Source organism: Daphnia pulicaria, chromosome 2 (assembly GCF_021234035.1).
Source record: "Daphnia pulicaria isolate SC F1-1A chromosome 2, SC_F0-13Bv2, whole genome shotgun sequence".
Taxonomy (NCBI): Eukaryota; Metazoa; Arthropoda; class Branchiopoda; order Diplostraca; family Daphniidae; genus Daphnia; species Daphnia pulicaria.
In genome coordinates this window covers 5,494,366-5,505,139 of record NC_060914.1, presented here as the reverse complement: position 1 = coordinate 5,505,139, position 10,774 = coordinate 5,494,366, and the positions used below count along the sequence as shown (strand labels likewise).

Here is a 10,774-nt window from a genome sequence, read left to right as displayed (position 1 = left end):
CCCAGAGATAAGGAGATGGGGTCACTCTGTGTAAAGTTCTTTTCCCCCCTTCTCCTCCCTAGCTGACGAATTCGACTGCCCTGCTCCTTTCGGCGAGCTCCGGAAGCATTTCCCAGTAGTTCTCCCCCTTCAGGACCGCCCCTACCGCCAAGTAAGGTAAAGCTTCCGGAACTATCAACCAACTAACTATCAAGCAATCAACAATCCGAAAAACAAACTTTGTCTATTCAAAAATTTAAACTAAACAAATCAATCTAACTTTTTTTCTCCCAAACACTCAAGATGGTTCTCCCAACAAACGAAGCCTCTTGAAGAGGTGTCAAAGCACACGTCACATGATGGGTCAACCAAATCAATGACGACGCTCCAGTCCCAGCTTCCTCTACAAAGTTGCCAAAACGACAAATCAAGCTCCATTTAAAGGAGATGTACTTGAACGGACGTCCTTCTGGGAAGGGTACAACGCCACTGTCCATAGATCAACAATTCCGGTCAGCAACAAGCCCACTCCTCAATATAAATCTCTTAGCAAAACCAGAAGAAAAGACAGCTCACCTCCGAGGAGAGAAGCAGTATCATCTCCAAGAAAGCCAGCGCTGCCCCGTGTGTTCTGCAAAGAAATGCATTGGACAACAAATTTCCCAATGAAGCTAAAAGAGTAGAAGGCAATCATTACCAATCAGAAAAAGATGCTCCAACTGCTTCGGTCAACACGAAACAATTGAAGGCAGGCAGTTGAAGGCAGGCTTCAGAAGATAGGCAGGAGCCTAGCTTCAACAGAAGAATAGAGCTCTTCGGGGTAGGGCTGTGGCCCGGGCGATGAAAACCCGGGCCACCGCCCGGGCTGAACGAAAAAAAAACCAGCCCGACTCGACCCACCGAGGCATTTTTTTTAACGGGGCGGGCGACGGGTTGAACCCCCGGATCCGCGGGCCAACCCAGTGGTGGCGCCATCTAGTAGTCACATAGAGAAGCTCGTTATTCTCTATGCCTGCGGCCTCAAGAAAGACCTAAAAATATTGCCACCAAATGCTCTACGAGAATTTCGTAGCATGAAAAGTAGGATAAGTGGTAGAAAAGGGCGTTCAGGGGTATTCAGAAGAAATGTCTGTATTCAAAGACGTGTCACGGTTGGAAGAAGAAGATAATTAAGAAATTTAGAGAATTTTTTAAAGTTTGTAAAAAAAAGTGTGTTTGACCCGATTTTTTACCCGGGCCGTTACCCGGCCGGTAAAAATTTTTTGACCCATGGGTTGGCCCAGGCCAAACCCGTTCACTCAGTTGGCCCAACCCGCTCCGACCCGCGGAAGAAGAAAAACCCATCTAAAAAACCCATAAAAAAAACCGCTAAAAACATCCCGGGCCACAGCCCTACTTCGGGGTTGCCTTTTCACTTACCGAGTACTTGGCAACGCAGCTGCCAATGTCACAGCGCGAAAGCTGCTAGCCAATGAAAAGAGCGCGAAAGGGGGGTCAGCTATGGTGGCAAAATCCACCCGTTAGGGAGGAAGTGTTAGGTTAAGCTTCAAGTGACTTCGCGCACTTCTCTCTTTGTCTCGCGTTGTGACATTGGCTACCGCGTTGCCAAGTATTCGCAAAAGAAAAGGCATAAGGGCTCTTCGTGGTGTGTTTTATTTAGCGAAGCAGATACGGCATGTGTTAGGGATACCAAGGGCATGAAGTATAAATAAAGAAGTTCTCTTGCTTCTTTATTCCATAAAGAAAGGAGTACTCTTGCTCCCTTATATCCCTTATATGCCCTTGGCCTAACGGCTAAGGCCTAACGGCTAACACATGCCGCATCTGCTTCGCCACGCTGCGTTGCCAGATAAAACGGCTAGATAAAACAGACCCCGAAGAGCCCTATATGCAGAGCCATTAACTATGGTTACCCGACTCAACGTTAAAGGCTTCCATAAAATTTCTGACGACAATCACTGCCACCTGGTGGGTGTCTTACACAAACACTACGTGCCAGGTGCCACTGCAACCATTTGAACTACCATTTGAAATTTCTAAGTTCTAACAACGCTGATACGTTTTGGGAAACTATTGCTTTACTACTTAGTCTTTATAGGTTTGATTTACTGTCTTAATTGGTTTCCTTTCAATATTTTGCAAGCTAATTAAAATTAGGTAGCTTTAAATTTAAAATAATAAATTTGCCCTCGCTCCCAGCGAAGACAGCACCGTCCACTATCGATAAGTAGAGTTTTATTATGTACAAACATAACGAACATTTACTTTAAAACGCTTTTATACATCCATACGCAACGCAACTATATAATATATTTCAAAAAAAATTAAACTTGTAGATTTTCCGAAGAAACTGCAGAAATTGGTGTAGTCGGTGCTGTTGGTACATTTAGTCTGTCGACGCCGTTATCCACGACACGGAATACAGGAAAGAAAATGACAGCAAATATTAGAGCCTCGACCAAACAAAGTGCTGCCTCAATAGCTGTAAAAAAAATAACCATTAACATCAGCTTATAACGTCTAACTTAATGTTTTTTTTTGTTTTTTTTTTTGTTTGGTTTTTTTTAAGAGAGTGCATACATTTTCTCATGACGACCGGAGAAATATAAGGTTCAATACAGGGAATAGATCCACCGACTCCCAGGAGCAGCAAAATAAGTGTTTGCACCTTCAAGAGGACCACACAAAGGAACAACACTCTGGCTTTCAACTGACGAATAAAAAATTTTATAACATTAATGTTAAGACTATAGAATTGGCTAACGTCCGAAGTTGCCAGTTCGACTTGGACGAATGGACGTTGACGATTGGACGGTTGACGTCCAAAATCCAAAAATTGGACGTCAACCGTCCAATCGTTAACGTCCACTGAACTGGCAACTTCGGACGTTAGCCAACTCTATTAATTTGTTTCAGTAAACATTCTAACACTCATTTACCGGATAGTTTTTCCATTCCGACAGCTGAGCAAAGCCTACATTTTTTTCAAATAAAAATATTTCATTTCTTGTTGAATCTGTTAAAAATAAAACTAACCAGTAGTCAGAACATTGTAGCCATACATTCCGATAGTAAAAAAAATAATATTGGTTACTCCGAGGACGGCAAAAGCTACATTTCGAATCTAATTGAGAAAATTTCAAAAGCCATTCTTATAAATCTTACAAATAATTAAAACCTTAAAAGTAATCCAAATAGGCCTAGGCTAAATCTATTATAAAATACTCACTACTCTCTCGAGAACACCAGCTGACTCTAGAATAGCCATAATCAAATTAATAACCAATTGAAATAGTGGTGTCTGGTACACCAAGCCCTTCATAATGCGCAGATTTTTTCTTTAAAAAAATTTAAAGGGTTATTTTTTTTTAATAAAGAAAACGACATGTTTATACTTGTTATAGGTAATGTTCTTATAGCACAGGCCTATGCAGCACCATGGTGGTCTACAAAAATTTATTGGAATATCTTTATTGGTTAAATCCTGAATGGTATCCCTGTGTCCTCCTTCCATTAGCAGTGACAGGTCGATGAAATGCATCAACACAAATGGCAAATATCTTTTGAAAATAAAAAAAAAATACAAATGTAATTCGAAAAATAAATAGAAATTAGCTTAAAAAGCCTCATAGAAAAAATTAGCAATACAGAGCGCATAAAAATCTTACGATTGTTTGACTGTTTCACACAATATAGCTGCTCCAGGTACAATGAATGTTATCAAAGACAAGATGGAGACAATCATGGGCATCGAAACAATCCAGGTAAGGAGTCGCCTAATAATTATTTGTACCGGTTTTTAGTTACAACGCTAATAAGAGAGCTAGCTAAATAATCATCTGAACGTTACCTCCACTGCGGTGTACTTTTTTTAACCACATGAAAGATGCTTAACACGAAAATGGCCGATACCATTAGCGTTGAGACGATTCCAAAAACACTAAAAGCGGTACCGAATGCTCCCAACGCTGCGAATAAATTTCGATCAGTTAAACAATTTGCTAATTTGGTAGTCAGAACATATGTGAAGGATACCTGCGAGATGATCTGACACCGAGACTGGCCCATCGATATTGCTCTGCATAAAATACGAGCAATTGTGTGGCATTGTGTTTTCGGTTAGTGTAGTTCAGGTCTCGGTTCAGAATTTAAAAAAATGGGACTCGCCAACTTCTGTTAGCAACAGTCAAGGCAACAGTGGTTTGGTGAAACACACTTGGTAACAAGTGAACCGTGTCCGCACCATGGTCTTGGCTTTTATATAATTTATTCTTTTTTTTTTCGCTTGTGTGTGGTAAATGTGCAATAGTATATCTATTGTATACACCATATACTCTAATCCACAGTCGGATATTCACTTTGTTCAGGCGCCGAAACGAGAATTTATTTTATGAAGAGGCCAATCAACGCTCGGCTCATAAGCTCCTTTAATTAGGTTCTTTGTCTAGTGACCTTTCTCCTCGAGAATACAGACAGAATTAATGGCACAATGATACAGAGGTAGACGTTATCGCAGATGTCGTAAAACTCGGTGAAACTGTGTGGGAAATCTGTTGATTAATGGCAGCTATAACTTACTTTTGGGCTCGTAATAATTAAACTATGTGCAATTGTCATGGTTGAAACATGGAATTCTCATGTCACAATAGTCTAGTGTCCATAAACAAACTTTTTATTAGCTAGAACAACGGTCGACACAATAGAGAGATTCAGCCGCCTTGTTGCTTCTCCGTTTATTTCTTTTATTTCGATATTTATTGGACCCTATGCATTTAAGCCGATTGAACTTAGACCGAGGGACGGCACGTGTCAACATCCTTTATTATGATGCTCGACCATGTAGCCATGTAGGGCTGAATAATTTACCGCATTCCGACAAAGAAAGGGTGTCGCAATCAGCCGATCGATCGTATAATGGTCAACACCTTTGCATTCTTTTGTTATTCGGAAATGGTTTTTTTTTAGTGAGAAGCTTCCGTCAGTCGATTGCCATAGCTACGAAAAGAAAACAAGACACACTTAGACAAATGAGAACTCTGCTGAAAAGAAATGACACGACGTTGTTCAGCAAAAGCCGGAAGTTCGTATGCGTGGGACGTTGCGGATATTTTTACAAAATTACTATTCGTATAATTTGTATTTGGTTATTCTGTTACAGGCACTGACTGCAGTAGCGGGAAACATGTCCGAGTCAAAGGATCGTCTCCGGGTCGCTGTTCGCGTCCGACCTTTCATATCCTTTTCTAAACTAATTCTAATTGTTTGCATGTATTGAATTAAATAGTTTTTGGCCTTAACTTAATTTCTGTGCACAGTCAACGAGAAGTTGCTAGGGGATGTAAGAGAATCGTCGACATGGATGGCGTGACAACGTCTCTGACTCATCCGACAGACCTGGCCGACCGTAAGAATTTCTCATTCGATCATTCCTATTGGTCGTTCGACGGATTCAGTGAAGACCGGACTAGCGGCAGGAACGTTGCCGATCCTAGTCATCCTAGAGGCCATCAGTACTGCGACCAGGTAAATAATATATACTCTAATTTTAGATATACGTAGGCTAGTTTATTTCTTTTGTTTGCTAGGCTTTATACATATGTGTTTTTGTTTATGCAAAGATTATCCACGTGAACGCAGTGAAGGATATTTCTTTTGTTGTCGGGTATTTACTTTCTGATAAAGGAGCGTTTGTTTGGCGATTTGGGACGGGTAATGCTGGCCGACACTTTTGAAGGTTACAACACCACTTTGTTTTCGTATGGGCAGACGGGATCTGGGAAATCCTACTCGGTTATTGGGTACGGCTCCAATGAAGGTGATTTAATGTCTTTAAAAAATTCCCCATTTCTTTTTCAAGTTTGATAGTTCCGGAATATACTAGTATTTTATGGGGGTACCTACTGTGAAACACAAATTTAGGTATTATTCCACAGTTCTGCCACGAGATTTTCCGTGCCATCGATGAAAACTCGTATACTTCGCCTGTTGATCCTATTCAATTTGAAGTCCATCTCTCTATGCTGGTAGGAAAACACTTTTAATATTTTATTTCTCTTCGTTTGACGCGAATTTTCCATCTCTTAAGGAAATTTACAATGAAAATGTGTACGACTTACTCACACCATCGAAAACCGATAGGGGACTGAAAGTGCGTGAACATCCCAAAAAAGGATTTTATGGTATTTATCTTTTCGTATTTATTTTTTTTTTTTTTATGTATGTTCCTTAGAATTCTTAAATTTTTATGTCAAGCTGATGGGCTCTCGAATTTCGTGGTGACCAGTTATGCAGACATAGAACGGCTAATAAAACACGGCACGCTCAACCGGTTAGTCCAAAATTGCGTAAATTTATGTTTAAGGATATAACTGTAAACCGAATGAAGTCTAATTTACGGTTAAGAAAATATTGTGAGCTTTTGGAAACTATTGCTGTAGAAAATCTGATAAAAGTGAATTTGAAAAATTAAATTTTCTGTTAAATAGTACTGTGGTAGCGACAAACATGAATGCTACCAGCAGCCGATCGCACACCATCGTTTCCATTGGCCTCGACCAGAAAAGAACGACTCAAATTGGCGAGGTTACTATTACATCCGTCGTCAACATTGTTGATTTAGCCGGAAGGTACGTCACTATTCCAAAAACTCACTTCCACGTTCTGAAAATCAAATGACAAAATCGAATATTAGTTTACTTGTAACCAACTTAGTGATAACTAGTAGTAACTAACCGGTAAAATAAGCATGCACAAATGATGTGGTAGGATAGTTCTGCTTGAAACTGGAACGTATGCGCCTCCTTTAATTTAAGATATATTGTTCCCTTATCATTTAAAGCTTTATTCACACCAAGCTTATTTTCGTTTTTATGCTTTCTTATGCAAATAGGATCTATTTTGTACCAGCTATTTACAAACAGTCTATTCTTCTCAACCATTCTCAACTGTAGTGTGTTGCACAACTATTATTACCTTATCTAACGGGGAACATTTATAACACCTAGCTTGTGTGCTATTGCGTGGTTATGTCTGGGTGTGACGTGTTTGGAATAGCGGAAAATAGATTGTCTTTTTCCCCGCACTTAGCAACAGATAACCAATGCGGAGAATTTTTGGCTTCATTAATTTTAAGTAATAATGATACCTAATGTTTAGTACAAATATTACATTTTTATACCGAGTCTAATTTTATAGTTACTCGCTCGTTAAAAAAACGGAGGATTCACTGGAACAGCATGTATTGAAAAAGACAGTATTTAAACGCCATCAGTAAAATGTTTTGAGAAAAGTTGACTTGATAATGTAAAATTATGTTAACAAAAATAATGGTTGTTATTTGTAGCGAGAGGGTTAGCAAAGCTGGGACTGGAAACACGAGCGGGGAACGTTTCAGAGAGGGTGTGGCCATTAACCAGTCACTTCAATGTCTTGGCCATTGCATTCACGCTCTAGCGGAATCGTCGTCGGCGTCATCATCTAATTTTCCAATGAATAGCCACAGCAAGAACCAACGAATCCCTTTTCGCGATTCTGTGCTCACAAAGTTGCTGATGAACGCTTTGGGAGGTAACAGCAAAACTATCATGGTAATAAAATTAAATTCTAAAATTGTATTTTTAAAAAATATTTATCTCAAAATAATTATTTGAAAAAACTATTTCATTATTAATTATTATTTAGGTGGCATCGATTAGTCCCGCTGATATTCATTATGAGGAGACGTTGTCAACGTTACGCTACGGTACGATGTTTATTGATTTATAATTTCTATTTATTATTTATTGTATACTTTTTTTTTTTAATTCAACGATATAAGCTGATCGAGCCAAGCAAATTCGAACGCGGGCTACTGTCAATGAGAAACCAATCGAAAAAATAGTTCGTGAGCTGAAAGGAGAAAACCAGCGCATAAAAGCTGCATTGACACGCGGTAATATTGATCCTCAGTGGGTAAAAACTGTGGTAAATGGTCGACAGAGCAATCCCAAAAGTATGTGAAATCATCTGCACACATCTCCATTTATGTTTACATTTCCATTAATAAACAAAAAATAAATGTTTGAATTATTTTCAATATAGCTCTGAAAGATACGAAAAAGAAGTGGGAAGACGAACTTCGAGCTCAAGTAACGGAGAATGAACGTGAAATACAACGTATTCGATCACCGAAACCAAAGGAATTACCAAAAGCAGATGAAGTCGTGACTGATATGGTATACTGCTGCATGATGCTATTTTTTTTTATATATTTATAAATGTTTATTTATATAGATTCATGACGTGTTAATTCAATATTTTTAGTTGTTCGAAAGTAAACGAAATCACGAAGGTGGCGGACCATATTTACAAAATGTCAACATGGATCCTTTATTGGACGGACGATGGATACATTATCTCAAACGAGGCACTACTTTAATCGGAAAAGCGCAGCCCAGCATATCGGGTATCGAAATGATCGGCCCGGGGTATTAATTATTTTTCAATCGATTCATTAGTGTTTAATAGCCAACAATGCGTGATTTTCCCATGGAACTATGCACGCACTTAGGATGCAGCAGAATCACGCAGAAATATCATTCCACGAGAACAATGACGTGACTCTTCGCTCGTTGACGGAAAATGGACGAGTTTTGGTTAACGGTGTACCAATCAAACCGCGGGTCGAAACGGTTCTGCAGCCCAACGATCGGCTGGTTTTCGGTGCCACGCAAATGTGGCTATTCCGGAATCCAGCACTGGTGGACCAAGCGGGTGTCTCTGACAGTCCAATGATAAATTATGATTTCATTTTACATGAAATGGCAACCAAATCAGGGCTGGATATCCTTTCCAGTTCCTCGGACGGTAAAGGTGAGCTTTCGTTTTTCCATACTAAATAATAATAAAAAACAAATGTTATAGCACCTAATTTTCTTGGGTTTCAGACTCACTACAGGAAGAGCTCGTGGCCGTATTGCCGTCGGTTGAAGAGGCTAATGAGATCAGCGCTGAACTGAACAAGCCAGTCAAGTTTGAGATTGTTCTTGTCGCACCACAAATCTACAATAATCCAGCCGAAAAAATGGTTCCTAGTCAAGTAAGTCGTTTTCAATCAGGCATTTCAAACGCATAAAATAAATTTGCGATTTTTATTCACTCAGGTGTACGTCAAGATGAAGAACTTGGACCACGGAACTGAATACATTTGGTCCAAAGAGAAATTTTTCACGCGTTTTGATTTCATGCGAGAACTCTACAGGCATCACCAAATGGAAATCAATGGAGAAGAAGAAGACGGCAGAGAAATCAGGATAACAGACGTAACAAAAAAATCCTCATTAAAAATAAATCAATTTAAACTTTTCATTCGTGTAGGATCGTGATCCATTTTCTGAATCATCTGATGCTGTCGTAATAATAGGGATGACAAGAATAGTTCTGCGATCGCTTGCCTATTTGGTAATAAAAAGAATTACTAGAGACCAGTTTTTTTTTTTATTATTCATTAAAAATTTCAAAAATAATTCCATGTAACATAGGCTACATTGAGAAACATATTTTAAATTCGAGTTTATGTTCTTCCTGGGATAAGGTGGAGATGCAGGATCACGTTCCCATCACTGATTTACGCGGCATTAAGATCGGAGTAATGAAAATTGCGCTGGTTCCTTGCGCCGATAGTTTGGGTCATCAACTTCAAGAGGACGATTTGGTCGATTCATCAGACCAATTGATCGGAAAAAATCTTTTCTTTAAATTCCACATTATTGGTTGTCGCAACCTACCTCCTAAATTTAGAGTTGTATTTGAAATTACTGAGGCTCATTAAGATATGTGTTAATCTTCGAATGGTTTATTAAAAAAAACAACAGGATCTTCACTGCAAGTACAGATTTTACGGCGACAAAGATGACAGTAAGACAAAGATGTATCCTTACTCGTCTAATTTACAATTCAACCACAGTCGGATCTTGAGCTACGAACCAGTAACGAGAGAGGTTAGTTTCCCATTAAATTGTCACCAGTAACTGTTTAATATTGATATCTGTCATTATTCTAACGATGGCACCTGCTTATCGCCTATATTAATTGCTAATTTTCCTAGTTCGTAGATTACCTGAATCACGGGTCGGTAGTAGTAGAAGTCCTTGGGAGACACATCATTGAGCAGAATCATTCTTTTAATAATTCCTATCCTACACCTCACCTCGTGGATAGTAGAGAATTCCTCCACGAAGAAGATCAAGGAGTCTTGTCAAGGTGATAGTATCATTATTACGATGCAGTATTTGTTAAATGTCATTTCGACTAACTAATTATTGAACGCTACTCAGGACGGGCGAAATAATGGCACAGAAGCCCTCCATAAACAATTTCGAATTAAGTGCATTCAAATCAGTGGACGGAAGAAAACAGGAATTGCTAGCCGAACTGCAACTAGTGAAACGCACACACGTGAGACTTCAACAGCGATTGGATTTCATCCGCCAGATGACCGACCGTTGTCTTCTCACCGGGCAGGAAAGCATTCCAACGGCGTTGCTGGATGCGATGCTTAACGCCAACGGATCGGAACAGGCTCGACGCATCGTTCAACAACTAGAAACCGGAGAAGGTACCACATCTTAATTCATACATTTTCTTTTATTGCCGGAATTTAGTTAATTATTTTAGTTTTATTTGGTCCCCAGATGGTGACGAATGGGTGGACTGGAGCGTAACGAATCAACAAAAAGAACACAGAAGCAGCGTTTGCGTCATATCATAAAACAAAATGAACACAATTGCTGCCCACCCATATACATAGACTAAATTA

General features: G+C 39.4%; 2 protein-coding genes across 3 annotated transcripts; one reads left to right on the top strand and one right to left on the bottom strand.

Annotated features, from left to right (window-relative positions):
• Nucleotides 1-2,197: 2,197 nt before the first annotated feature.
• On the bottom strand, nt 2,198-4,223 carry LOC124327597. The gene is made up of 9 exons (XM_046786579.1): nt 4,015-4,223; nt 3,830-3,947; nt 3,648-3,755; nt 3,375-3,539; nt 3,209-3,317; nt 3,016-3,103; nt 2,919-2,953; nt 2,560-2,689; nt 2,198-2,461 (listed from the first exon to the last, which is right to left on the bottom strand). The coding sequence occupies exons 1-9, from the start codon at nt 4,085-4,087 to the stop codon at nt 2,304-2,306; spliced, it is 984 nt and encodes a 327-aa protein (XP_046642535.1). The 5' UTR covers nt 4,088-4,223; the 3' UTR covers nt 2,198-2,303.
• A 1,066-nt stretch (nt 4,224-5,289) lies between these two features.
• On the top strand, nt 5,290-10,769 carry LOC124327574 (kinesin-like protein KIF28P). Of its 2 annotated transcripts, none has more exons than XM_046786539.1 (20): nt 5,290-5,502; nt 5,662-5,794; nt 5,899-6,002; nt 6,065-6,158; nt 6,232-6,307; nt 6,465-6,605; nt 7,322-7,565; nt 7,660-7,720; nt 7,796-7,969; nt 8,068-8,192; nt 8,281-8,444; nt 8,528-8,829; nt 8,904-9,055; nt 9,120-9,278; nt 9,334-9,417; nt 9,551-9,757; nt 9,831-9,956; nt 10,064-10,218; nt 10,293-10,573; nt 10,650-10,769. In XM_046786539.1, exons 1-20 carry the CDS (start codon nt 5,335-5,337, stop codon nt 10,724-10,726), a joined length of 3,027 nt encoding a protein of 1,008 aa, XP_046642495.1. In that variant the 5' UTR covers nt 5,290-5,334; the 3' UTR covers nt 10,727-10,769. The 2 variants fall into 2 exon arrangements, with proteins under 2 accessions (XP_046642495.1, XP_046642494.1); XM_046786538.1 differs by having other exon boundaries at nt 8,059-8,192.
• Nucleotides 10,770-10,774: the final 5 nt, after the last annotated feature.

Bases quoted from the DNA above. Each gene is read 5' to 3' on its own strand.
- LOC124327597 (XM_046786579.1), bottom strand. From the start codon at position 4,087: ATGCCACACAATTGCTCGTATTTTATGCAGAGCAATATCGATGGGCCA. The intron at 3,756-3,829 runs GTAACGTTCAGA...AATAATTATTAG, and splicing joins AAAAGTACACCGCAGTGGAG to GCGACTCCTTACCTGGATTG. The intron at 3,540-3,647 runs GTAAGATTTTTA...TATTTTCAAAAG, and splicing joins TGTGAAACAGTCAAACAATC to ATATTTGCCATTTGTGTTGA.
- LOC124327574 (XM_046786538.1), top strand. From the start codon at position 5,335: ATGGATGGCGTGACAACGTCTCTGACTCATCCGACAGACCTGGCCGAC. The intron at 6,003-6,064 runs GTAGGAAAACAC...CCATCTCTTAAG, and splicing joins AAGTCCATCTCTCTATGCTG to GAAATTTACAATGAAAATGT. The intron at 8,445-8,527 runs GTATTAATTATT...GCACGCACTTAG, and splicing joins ATCGAAATGATCGGCCCGGG to GATGCAGCAGAATCACGCAG.